At 45.6% G+C, this 16655-nt stretch overlaps 1 protein-coding gene across 1 annotated transcript in view; it reads left to right on the top strand.

Annotated features, from left to right (window-relative positions):
* The first annotated feature begins 2035 nt into the window (after positions 1 to 2035).
* clmna (calmin a) overlaps positions 2036 to 16655 on the top strand; it is a 44899-nt gene continuing 30279 nt past the window's right edge. The window contains exon 1 of the mRNA XM_070842268.1: positions 2036 to 2292. Within this exon, the coding sequence (XP_070698369.1) occupies positions 2208 to 2292 (85 nt within the window). The 5' untranslated portion in view covers positions 2036 to 2207. The remainder of the gene's footprint in view (positions 2293 to 16655) is intronic.

Below are 16655 nucleotides of genomic sequence, written 5' to 3'. Positions count from 1 at the left end.
TTTGTGTTTGTGTCTTTGACGCCGACGGGCGGTCCGAGACTCTGAAGAGTGAAACAGATTCAGTTTCATTTTGATATTATGATTAATAATTAACTTAATAACTAAAACCAAAAGTGTGAGTGTGTAGATAAAGGTTCCAGGTTAGGAGAGAGGATGGTTAGTCTGTAGACTCTGTGTCTGTGTGAGCAAACTAACATCAACTAAACTTTATGGCTTTATGGCACAGTAAACTACAACACATCACAATAATCAAACTGAATGATCATTAAAGCAAATCAGAACCAACACATTAACAAGGTTAAACCATTACTTAGCCATGTATACAGTAATGCTGTGCTGTATATGTCCAGTTAGAGTTTGTTCCCAGTCCTCAAAGGGAAGAAGAAGGTCCTTCAGTGTGCTGCTTTCTCAGCCTGTTGATGAACCAGGCTGGAAGAAGGTTCTGGTTCTTTGTCCTTGCTGTCCTGGATGCAGGATGGAGGAATCTGGTCTCTCCTTTGTTCCTTGATAGTTAGCAGCTCAGTACTAACTAGCTGGTGTGCTCCTGTTGCTCTGAAGATCAGCTGGCAGACTTTGGATCATACCTGCTGGTGCTGAGAAACTTGGTCCAGGCATGAAGAAGGTGGTCTGCTCTGGTAAAGGCCACACTGAGGCTGGAACTGGAGGAGAAAGCTGCAGGCCTGGAACTGGACCCTCAGGGGCTCAGGTAAGACGAGCCTTACTGACCTGAGGTTGTAGGATCATGTGTCACGCACTGACCGATGGGTCCTGGGGTGCTTCTAGCACCTATGTGTGAAACTAAAGGACTCTGGGAGGTCAGAGAGGGAGCCCTTTGTTCAAAAGACAGAGAAACATGTAGTCCTCACCATTTCTGGTGGGCCCTACAATAGTCTGGATGAGCGGAGGATGTCTTTTCACTGATGTGTTGTTCCCTATGAGTTAATGTCAGACATGAACATCACCACACAACAGTCTGTGAGCACCAGAACAAAACCAACGGAAACTCAATTCAGTAGTTCATCTGTGAAGTGCGATCATTTGGTCATTCACCGTACATTTGGAAAGACAGCAAACTGCTTCCTGCTGGGTTCTGCTTTAAAACAATGGCAGCTCTTTAGTGCACTAATACAGTGTGAGACCTCTTTAGTGCGTCTGATGGCTTAGTATGAAGCCGGTAATACGTGTAGTGCTTAGTGTGGCGTTAACGTTACAGGATGTAACACTGGACACTAACTAAAATGATCCCACAATGCAGTAGTGATCACAACAGCAGCATGAGCGGCGACCGAGGCTGCTCCAGTGTCAGAGACTCTTCAGAGACATCACTGTCTGTTCGACCACATATTTGCTCTGTTGTGTCGAGTGTGTGCCCAAAATAATTCCTAATCATTCTTAATGAGTGGCTTCGCTGGAAGTGGCTCGTGGAGACGCCACCCGCCCCTCGGTACTTCCTGATTTCCTCATACTGTGCATATTTAGTTTTCAGACTACATTCTGTGTAAAGGGGGAGGCTTCGCTGCGTGAACACTGTGTTCTGTGCACGTGTGCTCTCTCTGGCTGGTCACTTGTTGATCAGATAGGTTACTGATTAATTCTCCGTTGATTCATTAACCAGCACGTGTCAAGTAGAGAAAAAAAACAAACATTTTATTTCTATTATATTTATATGAACATTTAAATAAGGTGTCAAAAAAAGATAATACTTTGGATTGGATCATCTCAACTGTTATTGACAGGATCAATGGGAAAGGGAATGATGGTGAGAACACATTCAGCTTGTGTTTGACCCTTCCTCCTTCAGAGGTTTAATAGTGTGTGTGTGTGTGTGTGTGTTTGAGAGGGAGAGAGAGAGAGAGAGAGAGAGGGAGGGAGGGAGGGAGAGAGAGAGGTGGGCGGGCACTGAATCAGCTCCATCCCACCTCGGAAATACCAACCAGGTGCTGCAGCTCCCTCCTCGCCTGCTCTCCACTCATCTCCTCGGGTTTTTCCCCTCGGAGCTCCGTCTGTGCCCCCGCTGCACCGGGCGGAAGAACCCCGGGCTGAGCAGCAGTGATGTCCGCCCAGTGACCGCAGCCCGGCTCGCATGGCTCCCGGTCGGCCGGCCGGACAATAGACAGCCCGTGTGCCCGCTGCTGCAGCGGCTTCTCCACCTCCTCCTCCTCCTCCTCCTGTGAGAGGGATCCTGCCCAGGACCCTCACAGTCCCAGATGGCTGGACACGAGTGGGAAGACTGGTTCGAGCGGGAGGAATTTATCGGTCAGATCAGCGACATGCGAGTGCAGAACCTGCAAGGTAGGAGCCCCCCGGGTCCGGTGGTCTGAGAGCAGGGGGCCGGGGGACGGACCGCGCTCCGTGGCCTGGCCACGCATGCTCACACACACACACACACACACACACACACACACACACACACACACACACACACACACACACACACACAGACTGAGAGCAGGCTGCCACTGACTCTCTGCGCGCTTTGCTTTCGCTTTTAGGATCGTGTTTAGTCCCAAACTTCCCCGATTCCTCCACAGAGCTCTGCCTCCTCTGTGTGCAAGTGTTTAACTCAAGTGCACATGGTGTGTGTGTGTGTGTGTGTGTGTGTGTGTGTGTGTGTGTGCGTGTGTGTGTGTGTGTGTGCACCCTGAGCCAGCAGCAGGCTGGAGGAAAAGCCCTGGCAAAGTTTGAGGATGTGCAGAAGGAATCGGTGTCAGAGGTGTGATCTGATGATCAGTGCTCTCTCTCTCTCTCTCTCTCTCTCTCTCTCTCTCTCTCTCACTCTTGTCTTCATGCAGCACCACTTCTATGAAATCCACCCGAACAAACACAAAACGACATTCCTGTGTGTCAGAATGGGTTTCTGTCCTGTCACTGTGATCTAGTTTTTTCATCTCCTTGCCAAAGCAGCTTCGCAACATTCAAATCTTGAAGCGACAATGTAGTGGAACTGCTCAGTGCACCGGCTAACACACTGGTTAGCTGCAACCAGTGGTTTTCCTGCATGCCTCCGTGATGTGTAACGTGTGAGGCATTCTGTTTGCTCATGGGCTCACTTCCTCCTCGGATAATGACACCTGCTACCAAATGACAATGCGTTTTTCGATGCTTTTCCTAGCGTCGAAGCAATTTGGTCTGTGCCGTAAAAGTCTCAAGGTTCACTGATTAGATGGCTTATGGCAGAAAGTCACCCTGATGGTCAACACTTCTGATAGTCCACCTACCACCTGCAGGTGTGTGACAGCTGCTCGGACAACGTGAGCAATGTGAAGAGTGTTTGAGTATCTGTCCATCGCACAGCTCCTCCGCTCCATCCTGCAGTAACCAGGGGTTCAGAGATATCCTCATTTCATGTTTGGCACATCAGTATGCTTTAAAAATCATGATTCCCAAATAGTTTTTTATTCTTTGTATTCAACAGATTATGGGATTAGTGTGTGTGTGTGTGTGTGTGTGTGTGTGTGTGTGTGTGTGTGTGCTTTCTGGGTGTGTGTCTCTGAATAAAACTGTGAAATGAGCAGCAGAGTAAAAGGTGCACCGTGTGGTGCTAGTATACCGTCCCGTGTGTGTCGGAGGGTCAGATGTGTTTGGAACCTTGCCTCCCCCCCCCTACACACCTTCCTGGGTTCCTCTTCTTTCTTTCATTCGCTCGTTTGTCACCAGAGATCGTCGACAAGTTACTTTTCCACCTGTTGGCTGTTTGCTCCAGTGTGTTTCTTGGTCACCATCAAACCAGAACAAATCTCAGATGTTTTGTATATATATGCTCAGTCGTGTGTCCTTGAAGGTGGCACGCTGGGACAGTGCCACGTTTAAAGGCCGGCTTTTGTGCACCACTCAGCATTGGGTGTGACTAAACACCTGAGCTCTAATTAGTAGGGGTGTCCGCTGACTTTTGGCCACTAAGTGTAGACTCTTTGCAAAAGGCACTTAAAGGAGTACTGTACTAGTTATGTACTGCTCTTCCATGTGGGTTGGGGGGGACACATAAGAGACCTTTAGGCCCCAGTACGGGTCAGGCACCTGGAACACTGGTTCTATATTTGTGCCGGTCAGTCACAGGGCACGGCACATAGAGACAGACGGCCACTCAAGCTCACACCTGGAGTAGAGTGTGATATGAAGCCGGAACCTTTTTGCTGTGAGGCGACGGTGCTCACCGCCGCCCGAATTATGTCGCAGACTGTGTTCCATTCTAATCAGTCGAGCGTAAAAATGCACCGTGACTGTGGCAGTGTAAAAGGAGGAATTAAGCACCGTGCCGCCGTCTTTGGTGAACCTGTGATGTTCAGATTGCTGCAGAAGTTTCTTGTGTCGTCTCAAATGCTAATCCTTCCCTCCTCAGAATCCCTCTAATCAGTCCCCAGAGTGGGTGTGATTTTTGTCGCTTCCAGCCACGAGCGGACGTACAAACACGTAAGCTTGAGTTTGTGAGCTCCTCGGCTAGTTGATCAGAGACAGGCTCCTTCCTTGCCGTGCAGCTGCGGTACGTTCTGGTCTATTTTCTGCTGCTGTGGGTGTAAGAAAGTGTTCTGTGCCTCCTCGCCAGTGGATTCGTCCCTGTGCGACTGGAGGAGCGAGCTGAAAGAAGCCCACGGTGCTGCTTGCTTTTGATGTCAAACACCACCAAGCAAGTGTCGCCAGTTAAAACGCCAATCTGTGCTGAAATATTCTAAAGGCATCGCATGGCTGGAGCCTTGTTACAAGGATTTTCCTTAATATCCATGTAAATAGATCTGTCTGAGGGTTTAATCATGCGGAGGTTTATTTGGAAAAACACAAGCAGGAGTATGATCTAAAGCCTTTTGGTGGCAGCAGTAGTTGTTGTACACAGTGCAGGCGGCACCGGAGCAGAAACACACAGGGCAACGTTTAAATACCGAGCAACAAGTCAGACACAGCATCTGACTTTCTCAGCTGAACTGGAGTGAACCAGTGAATCATGTGGGAACATGGAAGTGTTGCCAGTTTGCCAAACACGGCTTTATGGAGATTAGAGGAGCACACTAACAACAATTGCTCTTTAAAGTGGAAGTAATTGATTTAATGAGTGTGGCGAGAATGAAAGCTTTGTTCACCTCTAACCCAGTTCATCCCGCAGCCTGAGACGGGGGGGGGGGAGCGAGACGCCCCCTCATACATTCAGAACATCATTTCATATCCTGCGGTGAGAACAGCAGAGCAGGCCGAGGTGGACCGTAAGATAAAAGGCGTGCTAGCCCGTGATCGTGATAAGACTCAGGGCCGTTAATCGCACCACCCAAACATCATTTACACCGTGAGGAAACTGTTATTACACACGTAACTAAGCAAAGCTGGCTAAAATTAGCCCCCACAAGCTACCTGTCATAGCAGACCAAGTAAGATGGTAGCAGAACCCCCCCCCGACTGTACTGAATAGAAACAGTCTGACTTTAAATCTCTTTAAACCTTATGAGAAGATCAGTGTCAATAAAGTTTTTCTCACTCTAATCGCTTTGAAACACGAAGCACCTGATGGAGATGGATAAAGCGGTCTCCGCCCCCCCCCCCCCCCCCCCCCCCGCTGTGAACTCTGTGTCTTATTACATCTGGTGAGCAACTGTTGCCCTGGAAACGCGCACAACTGCGAGTTGTAACGCTATCTTAGCTCAGAAGTCGGAGATGGCACAGAGAAGATGAGGAGGGTGCAGGTGTGTTTGAATGTGCCACTGATAAATTCTAGTTTTTAGACTTTTATAGTCATGTGTGCTGTTCAAAGCCAGGTTTGACTTGGTGGAAGTGTGAGGGAGTCAGAATCACTCACACTCCAATTAAGTGATGATTGTGGCAACTTTTGTTTTTTCTATTATTCCCAGAGGCACCAGCAGCACTGCACAGACCCGATGACACGGTGTTCTCAGATCAGATTTAGATCGAAACTGCAAAAATAAGACTGAAGCTCAACACTAAGAGGGTGTTAATTTGTCCAGATGACCAGTTTCAGCCACTCTTACACTCACAGGAATGTGCACCAGCGCAGAACTGTACTCTTTGTGCATCATGTGTCACTTGTGCAGCGAGCAAAATGCAAATTTCACATTTTTGCAGGGGGAACGATGCACTGCACGGAGGCAACATGACCAGCCTGTAGGAATGCGATAAACTCACTACAGCTGCCTCTGCTGCAGAGTATGTGGACTAATAAGCAGGTCGCAGATCCTCACTGCATGTTGGCTGCATGAGGGATTCAGCTCTGCGCATTCCTTGTTGGTGCTCCCCGTCAACCTGGACTTTTTTAAAAAAAAAAAAAAGCAGACGTTTAGTGCTCTTGCCTCGTATTCTCTGCGACACCGACGGATGAGCCTGAGCCATGCAATGAGTGCTCTCTGCATGAAAGCTGGGAGATCAGCTAGCGCTTTAAAACAATGGCCAGGAGGCTGTTGCATAACACATGGTGAGATGAGGATAGAGGGAGAGTAGTTCCCCCTGCATTACAGTACTGGAGTCCCTCAGCTGAACACTTCCCACACAGCTCTCTCTCTCTCTCTCGCACACACACTCACACACACTTATACCCATGCATACACTGCCCCCACCTCACTGGGATGCAGGTTTCTCTAAAGTACAGTTAATGTTACCGGTGTGAGCTCAAGCACTTCTCCGGTATTGTATAGCAATTATATCAACGGAATAAAACTGGAGGGGCGAACCAGAGAATGTGTATTAATTTTAGATGACAGTACGACTCTAATGGTGCCATCCCTGTAGCCTAGTACTATAACATTCCCCAGGAAATAGTATGCAGGAGTTACTGGTGTCATTCTTAGCGTAGGGTTAGTGCAGCATAAGAACCAGCACATTAGTCTGGAATTTTGTACAAAAGCCATTGTGTTAAACTGGATGCAGCAAATGAAGCAATTGTCTGTTTCTAACATGGTTGACTGACAGAATCTAATGTGTTAGATAACTCCATGTCTCCCTGCTGCTGTGTGTGTGTGTGTGTGTGTGCTCTTTGAGACTGAGAAGGTGTGCACAGCCACCATCTGTCAGTGAGTGCATGCCCAGTCCTGCGCAGTAGAGAAGTCAAATCATTATCTGTTGTGGGAGGCAGGAACACGTGTGAAGTATTTCCCATAAACCCCCTGTGCTGCACGCAAACTTGTAGAGTGTCGAGGAAAGTTCAGACAAGCCAAACACCGAGGCTCTCCCATTGTGTTCTGTTGTCTCTCCGCCGTCTGAGCCAGACTGTCTAACAGCAGCGACAGCGCAGCCTCACACTGGGCCAGTGTGGTGTTCTTGATCATTTGCCCAGCCCCCCTACATCCAGGAGCAGGGTGGATGGCAAATAGCCTCAGCCCTCACAAACTGTGCTATGAGCTTCTGGAGGTTAGAGAGGGCGGTGACAACAAAGGTCCCTTGTCTTTAGTTCATCCCCTCGTTCTCTTTAAATTTCCTCTTCCAGTTGTTGCTGCAGCAACGATCCTGTAAACTGTTTCAGATGTCGGCTTGTTTTCCAGCACATGCACACAAACCCTCAGGCTTCTACTAATTTGTGATGAGGCGACACATGTTGCGGACCCACACACACACACACACACCATGACAGTATACCATGCTCTGTAGCGAATGAAGCTGCATTTTGCATGCTCCCAGATTGCTTTCAAATACAGCACTGTGGGCAGACGCTGGTACACTGCAGTGTAGCAGCGTGTGTAATCATCCCTGACCGTTCTGCACAGGACAGTCGGTTTGCTCTGTGGCTTCCATGGTTTGGTGTTCCCTGTGAATCGAGGCCCCGTCAGTGCACCAGTTGTTATTCGTCAGCTGCGGCGCGCTAGTCGGCCTGGCCAGGTTGGCCAAGCCTGCAAGCACAGCGGGAGGATCCTCCCATGGCATTTAGACCCACTGTCGGGGTTTCCTGGTTAGCTACGGTGAAAATGGACGACGATTAGTGTCAAACTGTTGTCAACTGAAGTCAGGTTTGCCTTCAAACGACAGCGTCGCCACAATAAGAGGAACAAGACAGAGCAGACTGGAAGGACAGGCCCTCTCCCACAACGCTCAGGCAGGAATGATCTGCCTTTTATATTGATTACTGTATTACTAAGAAAGGTAAACGTAGTTGAATTTACATATTTCCGCACCTCCCAGAAGCTTGTCTCTGCTCAAAGTGTAATACATTCCAGGAAGTATATGTAACATTTCCCTTTGAATAATAGTATGACATATATGATAACGTAAGCATAAAAGTGGCCAATGATGAACTACAAGGTCACAATGTACTTATTACATTATCACTAAGAAATATACGTCATACGTCATTATTATTTTTGCAGGTGTTGTTAAAGGATCCGTTGCTATTGAGCTGCACAAACATGTTATCTCCACAGGGGAGTTCTGAGGATCTTATGGAAAGATACTCTGAACTCTGAGGCTTTTTTCTTCCACTTCCAGACTTTGCATGTAATATTCATTCGCTTAGATAAAGTAGCTGCTGCGCTTCTGTGGTGATGTTTCAGTCCAAAGTAGCAGAGGACTGCTGAAACAGGTTGAGGTCACAACAACAGAAGAGCCCGATGGACTCCTTTCAGAAAATCTTACAAATGGGTGAAATCGAATCTTTCGATGAGACCTTTCCCACTCTCTGTTCCTTGTAACGGCTGAAAGCTACAGTGTGATCCTGCTTCTCTTTACCAAGATGTTTTCTTTTCTTTTTTCTTTCTTTCTTTCTTTCTTTCATTCTATCCACTGAATCCCTTCGATCTCACAGAGCGCTTCACTGACCACTCATCTTTCGACTGTTTCGCGCATCCTTTCAGCCACCTGCCACTAAGGAAAGGCTACTGACCTTAATTCCGCGGTGGAATAATGGAGGTGTGGCCTCCAAAAGCTGTTTGATACCACAGTATTGTGCGTATCACAGATTTTCAAAAGACAGCGACGTTTTGAATTTTTTTGTTCTTTGATTGTATTGTAACTTATCCAGGTATTGCCCACTGGGATCTTTTTTTTTTTTTTTTTTGGAACTTTATTTTTTATTAAACATAGAAAGACACAATACAGAACAGAACACTCCTTGACAACATCACAGAAAACTTAATATCAATAAGTGAAAAATAAATGAATGGACAGTTAAGACATTACAACATAGTGTGGGGTTCCCCTCAGTTATAGAGGGATCTTGCTATAGGTAGCCACCTCCTCACAAAGACATCAGCCTTCAATTGTAATTGAGCAGTTAAGGCCTCCATTTCATACACCTCCCTCAACTTCTGTTTCCACTGTGCCACTGTAGGTGGCTGTGGATTCATCCAATTTATTGTCACCATTTTCCTAGCAGTCATCAAGAGTATATGTAATAGGTACTTTTGTTCTCTGGTGTACATGTCTTCAGGAGTTAGATCTAAAAGAAATTGACTTGGGGTGAGTAGTAAATCAGTTCCCATAACTTCCAAAAAGGAAGCATCATTGGGCAATCCCAAAATATGTGCGAGTGATCGCCAACCAATCCACATTTTCTCCAACAGTTTATTGCAGCTGGGTTGTCTGTAAATTTGGAAACCACCGAAGGTGTCTTAAAGAACCTTGTCTTCATCTTCCAATCAAACTCCTTCCACATGTTACTATTAGTGCCCTTATGACATCCAATGCACATTGTTTCCCATTCTCCATCTTCGATTATAATATTTAACTCCAGCTCCCATTTATTTTTGATATAAAAAGTATTGTCTGGTATATCCTGGGATCATTTTTATGTAAGGTGCTTTTCCCTTTTATTAACTCATCTCCATAGTGCACGCTGTCAGCTGGCAGTGACTGAAGCAGACCTGAACGTTGCTGGAGTCCATTCATGTCCCAGTGAATGTGGATTTGTGGCCAGTATACATTTGCATGCTGTTATCTCTGCTGTGGCCTTCAGCAAACCTTCTCTCACAGCGAGCGAGGAGCTGAAACATGAAGAGTGAGATACAAACTGGGCCTCGCTGTGCTCCGCGTGGGTGTGTTCAAGTGTGGGGGCTGACAGACCACATGATGAAAAGGCAGATGATGATGATGATGATGATGATGAATAAGCACCTGGGCGCTGTGGAGGAGGTGATGAGAGATCGGCGGTGTCAGCCAGCAATAAGGCAGTGGTAGGCCTGTGCTTCAGAGGCTGTGGAAGGTATCCTCATTTCAGAAAGTCTCTTCTTCGCTTCCAAATACACAATACAACTCTACTGGTATGCTGACTCTGAAATAGTGCGTCTGTCAGGTTACATAACTTTGACAGAGTCTCTGTGGGCTCGTACCTGCTTTCATCTCAGTCCCACAGTGTCTGTATGTGATTGAAGTCATGGTGGGTAATTGAATGCAGAGGACGGCAAACGCGCACAGGATCACGTAGGTCGGTAATCCAGACAGCAAACATGCATTAAACGACAACAAGGTCAGACGGACAGGAACAAGATGACTTTAACACCTCGAACCTGCTAATTTCATTTATATATCACGGCTAGGCATGTCCCAGCCAAGTTTCTTTGGGCCCGATCCAAGTCCTTCTGTGCTGGGTCTCTGCCAATACCAAGACCACCACTATGCTCATATTTCCCTAAAGAACACAGCTGCACAGAAAACGAGAAAAGATAGAACTTAATCAATCTGAAAAGTTTTTTGTGTGCCAAAGATGCTCAGACTACATATTATGACACCTTTTTTTTTTTTTACTGAAGGTATTCACCAGCCCAACCAGGTCTTGAGTACAGCTAAGAAAGGACTGGCGTCTGATCAGCTTTATTTTAGCCAATACTGATCCTTAGGATCACATGGGGCATCGCATCGGGAAATCTGTACATAGTATAGTGGACAAAGTTCTAAAATGCCATAATATATTTCCATCATGTTGCCTGATGGCCGTATGTGACTCTGTGATGTCCTGTTTGATCAGATACAGAGGTACAGTGATTTTTCTAGCAAAGATCTGCTGAGGATTTGCAGGTTTTCTTCACAGTAAACTGACTGGCTTAAGGTTTTAGAGAGTTAGTAATCGATCCTAACCCAAAGCAGAACTGAAATAAAACATGCAAGTTGTGACATCTTTGAACGTCTCTCGTGTACATACTTCTACCAACCCCTCAGAATGTAATGTGGGCAGCAAGTCTAAGAATTAAGATTAAATGCTGTCTTTTTGCCCAACTCCATACATACTGACATAAATTCCTCTCGCCTAATGCAGCTTTAACTTACTGCCACTGTCTTCACCAGGCAATTACGTGTAAAGCCCTTGCCTGGGAAGAAGTGCTCCGTTTACAAAGCCATGCCCAGTCCCCCCTCTAAAAATACCTCATCTCTTTCGAAAAAGGTCAGTGGTTATATTGTGAGATAAACCCCCGCCGGTGGGTTATGTAAGCCCGGTCCCGCTCATTCTTAGTCTCCAGTGTATGATTGGTCAGGAGGGCTGGTTTTTATGAGATGCAGGTGGTTCCACTGCTGGGCCAGAGAAACGGCACAGTACAACAAAGGGTTAACAGCCGTGTGACTCACCACGCAGCGTTTCTAGGAGATGGTGTTCTCAGGTTGGCCTGCGGCCCCCGGGGGCGTTCACTGAGCAGGTATAAGCACAACAGAAAAACAGACACCCACCAGGGATTGCTTTTCAATTTTCCATGATTCAGCCTGAGCTGCAGTCGCTATCTCTGCTGCTGTTTCACTTTGTTTCCCCCCTTTGCAGTCAGAAAAGGTTTCATGTCTTTATTGCATCTGTGTCTCTCTCATTCAAAGGAGGCCAAACCCTTCCTCCTCTTTGAACTCTCGGTGTTTGGTCACAAAACTGCAGTTGCTTCTTATCCTCAGGTGTGTGAGCTCATTGTTGAACCGGACCCCTGAGCTTCTCAGGAGAAGCTGCTGGAATGTGGAAGATGTTTGATGCAGGGTGACATTAGCCAAAGTGCATTGTGTCGACCCCAGTTCAGTCAAGTTAAACACTTCAGACAGGAGCTTTTTCCAAAGGTTTGATGTGAAGGCTCAGAAATCCATTAACCCTTTGAGTTGTCTGTGAAGTATGCAGTAGACAATCATTGTGTTCTGCCCTCACTTCAAACCCACAACTCACACTCATCAGCGTTATGAATGCGAGTTGTAGTCAGGGACATCTTCTCCAGACATATTTTATATATACTGTGTATATTGTTATATTCCTTTTATTATATTTATTCTTATTCTATTCTATTCTTATTTTATTTTTGTTCATATTTTCTTGCACCAAATTGGAGCAGCACTGACAGTAAATCTATTTTTTTCTATTCTATTCATGTTACCTGAGTTTGGCTTTATACCTTTCTTCTGTCTTGAAGCCAGAAATCTGTATTTTGGATGGAGGTAGGAGCCTGGGTGCAGCTGACTGACTTGGCTGAGACGCTTGTTGCTCCGTATCTCTTTTTAAATGGTTTCAAAACAAACTGCAGCTTGATTTTCTCCGACGTCCACTAGTTGGAAGATTTGTGATATGGTAACCAGCAGCTCCAGTCCTTCTTGATCAAGATACTGGCCATGATTAGCAGGCTGGTAGCCCCTGTCATTGGTGTATATAGGTACAGTCTCTAGGCGCTACCTGGACTTTGAAGACTAGGAAGGCCATGAAGTACATTTACTCTGGTCTTCCTCATGCAGCGTTATCTAAAGACTCAAAAGATGTTTTGCTGGAGTTTCAGTCCACCCACACTAATGAAATGCAAAAAAGCATTACATTATTCTCTCATCAAACCAACTCAGAGACTGCTCTGCTGCAAGAGAGGCCTCAAAACGTATTCGTCATTTAGGCGAACACTTGTATCTGCTTGTCTTCTAAACAACAGAGGGTAATGTTTCTGTGAGCACAGACTCGTCTCATCCCTTTCAATGCTTTTGACATGGTTATCCGGGAAACGAGGCACATACAGTCTGAGTGGTGACTATGTGCTGAGTAGACAGTGTGTGGTCCAGGGTCAATGACACAAGGACAAGCACATGCCTCCGGCCAGTGACCAGTGGTTGCACAACGTGGTGGCAAAATTCTAAGAAAACATCAAGTTGCTTTGTGTAACAATGTAAAGATGACGCCGAAGAAGAAAGATAATGATTAGTGGATTAATGGAACAGTCCTCTGCATGGTTTAAGTGGTTTAGATGACCTGGATAACATGTTGGCTTGTTTACCGTCAGATTTTTTGTAGAGATGTTGCCATGGTTTCAGATCTCTGTAATTACTTTGCTGTCCGATAGAAGGAAAATATGACCCACGTTGTAAGAAACCAAAATGACTGATCTTAAAAAGTGAGCCAGCTGCAGCACTTAAATATTAATCCAGGGGAGTGAATGTAAAGGCAGAAGTCCTCTCTTTATAGAAGCTCCGACTGTCACACCACCCTGAGGTTACACCTGCTCATTATCCACATTTGGGATTTAAGCTCAAAAGAAACCAGGGTGTCCCAGGGAAAGTCTTTTCCAGACAGGGTTAGTCAGGGAATCGAATAAACAATTGAGGCAAGTCATGGAAAATCAGGGAAATGTGTGTTTCATGTATGTTTTATGTAGATATAGTTACATGAAATGTTAGGGCTCTGTCTCAGCTCTTGCCCTAACGTTACCTACGTTCTTAGCCGTGACGTCACCCATTAGTTTGTGGACCGCCGCTTCGAAGCCTCGAGTTCAGCTTTTTGTGGAACCACAATTTACTAAATGAACATCATGCTGTCTTGATGAAGACTTGAAGCTTCCTAATAAGTGAAGTGAGAAGTAAGGTCGTTTTCCCGTAGACCTCCATACAACTGGAAGTCTTCTTGCAACCAGTCGGCCCTGCTGGCCACGTGAACGAATGCAGGGTGAAGGCACTTGACAGACCCTACAGACCCTACGTCCACTTTATACAGTCTATTGCCATGTTACATTTATAGGTCATGAAAGTTAAACAGAAAAGGCAGGGAAGTTTACATTTGATTTAGAGTGAGAACCCTGAGAACAATCAAAGCCAGAGCAGTAAATTCTCCTCACGCCGTGTGTTAAAACCATTGTCCCGTGATTTGTCAACCCTTTTCATCAGATAAGCTTGATGAGTAACCTCAGCTGCACGGATGGTGATTGGCCCAATTCTTATCTTTCAGTTTTCATTCCATCCAATCATTTGTAGACATTTTACAACTAACATGGCTTTTTTTTTTTTTTTTTTTTTACAGCTTTATTAGTCTTCATAGGCACCTTTTAACAGGTAAATATGATGTCAGTCATGTGCAACCGCCTATAAACACACAGGAAGGGACCTGAGGGGAAATATTTCTTTGTTCAAAGTTAAAGGCTTTGCTTTTTAGTGAGTCACTTAATCGATCATGCAATTAAAATAGAAACATATCAAGACGTATCAAAACCATATGTAGGTATTTCTTTATTTGATTTTCCTGTAGCTGTGAGTAAACACAGAAAGACAGTCAATGACTCTCCTGTAAATGATGAACAGCCACAGCCTTTTGTCTCGTCATTGCTCTGTCAGGACATTACTTGTCAGGGTACATGCAGAGAAAGCAGTTATCTCACACAAGGAGAAGCTGGTCCACGTGTGGTCGATTATGTCGTTATTGAGCTTAGTGGACAGGGTACAAAGAAGTCATCAAGGTATGTATGATTCTATTGTTGAACAGTAGGCTGCTTTACTCCAAATGAAAAAAGTCCAGCCGATGTGCCACACTGGCTCCACCTGCAGCGCACATGTGCCGAGGGTTCAGTGAGGCACAGGTAAAACAAGACGGTGAACTTTCATTTTGGGGTTGTGCTCTGGACCCAGACCGGTGCTGTGCTGTGCAGTTTCCTTCAGTGCAGTCATAAAAACTATCATCCTCTCATGAGGACCCCCCCAGGAAAGGAAGACCAAGAGTTAGCTCTGCTTCAGAGGAAGAGTTAATTACTTACCAGGCTCAGAAACCACAAATGAGCAGCACCTCAGATTAGAGCCACATAAATGCTTCAAGAGTAGAGTAGCAGACACATGTCATCATCAGAGGAGACTGAATCAGGCCTTCATGGTGGAACTGCTGCAGAGAAGAAACTACTGAGGGAGAACAAGAAGAAGAGGAGAACTGCTTGATTAAAAAAAAGACGCTTTCCATTAAAGAGCAGGTCTAGACCAAATTCTTTAATGAAGAGAGACGGAACGAGTCAAGAATTCAAAATGAAGGATTCAAGACACAGAAAAGGTGCGGAGGGTTTCTGCATGTGTGGTTCCAGCAGTGAAGCCTGGAGGAGGAGGTGTGATGGTGTGTGGGGGGGGGGCTGTGCTGGTAACAGTTCATTTATTCAAGTCATTTATTCAAAATTCAAGGCACACATGGTTACCACTCTGAAGACTCTAAAATATCAAATATATTCGGGTTTGTTTAACACTTTTTTTTGTATTCATTATCTCTGCTGGATAGAATAACCAGAGAACTGTAAATGTGGTGGACATAGATATCTTGACAGCTACTAATCAGATTGTGATAGATATTCGTGGTCCTCAGAGGCTCTCACAACACACACAGCACACAGCTGGCTGGCTAGATAGTGTATATGTCCACACTTTGATAATGGCATGATACATACATTTGCATTTTTTTGTCCTTCTTTACAGAGATCTGAAATAGCAATGGCAAACACATGAGATGAGCCTTTCTATGAACTCTGCAGTTATGTAATACTTCTGGTTGGTGCAGCACTGCAGTCTGAGGGGATGCCCCCGTTAGCTGCTCGATAAATATTTCATTGCAAAAGCTCCCGTGTGTTTTTCATATTGGGACTGTTACCTTAGGCTCCATTCAGACACAAGCATATAATCACACCCTCAGTGTGATTATGGTGTGACGTGGCACAGAGGACCACAAATACAGAGAGAGCATCTAGCGACTCGGGGAAGATCGAATGAAATAACGTAGGAAGCGGGAGGAAAGCCCTTTTTTGTACTGCTCACACTTCAGGAATCTAAAAATCCTGACACATGAGGAGAATGTTCAAAGAAGCTCTTCTCTCTCACATGAAGCATGATCACACTACAGGATATGAAAATAATGGCGGAGGGAGCAGAGGACGACCTTTCGTGATCTCAAGGGGAAGCGGATGTAAGCAGAATGGAGACTGATGTGATAAACTTGGTTTATGCTTTGTAGTGAGAAAAAAACATAAGCAGAAGGCGAAACAAGTGTGGGTGGAAAAATGGCCGGGGAGACGTTGTCAACGCCGGCTGTCAGTTCTTCAGAGAACTGGAATTTGAACTCAAGCCTGAAGGGCTAGGATTTATTACTGTTGCCTCTCTCTCATTGGCTCAGAAAGCAGTGACGTCATTATTCAGATTTTGAATCCTAAATGTCAAACGTTTTTGAAAGTATTGGTACGGCCTTGATTTGTCCGTGAGTAGATCTTGAGGTGCAGGACTGGATCTGTAAACCCTTCACATTAGCAGATAATCTGGGCCAAATATCATTACTGACCAAGGTACCAGGCCAGATTTGTCCTCCGACTGACTGAATTGGCTGAATTTGGAGAGAAATTGACCCAAAACTCCTGCAGTGTGAGCCTGCTTAAGACTGGCCTAGCTCTGAGTTCTGTCACTGGACTGATACCTAAGCAAAAAAAAACTCATTTCAGGCTGACATGGTGGAAATGAAATCAATGAATCAGACAGTTAATGTCAGAGTTCATTTAAATTAGGCTCATTTTTAAGAA

Source organism: Pempheris klunzingeri, chromosome 13, assembly GCF_042242105.1.
Source record: "Pempheris klunzingeri isolate RE-2024b chromosome 13, fPemKlu1.hap1, whole genome shotgun sequence".
NCBI lineage: Eukaryota > Metazoa > Chordata > Actinopteri > Acropomatiformes > Pempheridae > Pempheris > Pempheris klunzingeri.
Note: the sequence above shows the minus strand (reverse complement) of the source record. Positions and strands in the feature narration are given on the sequence as shown.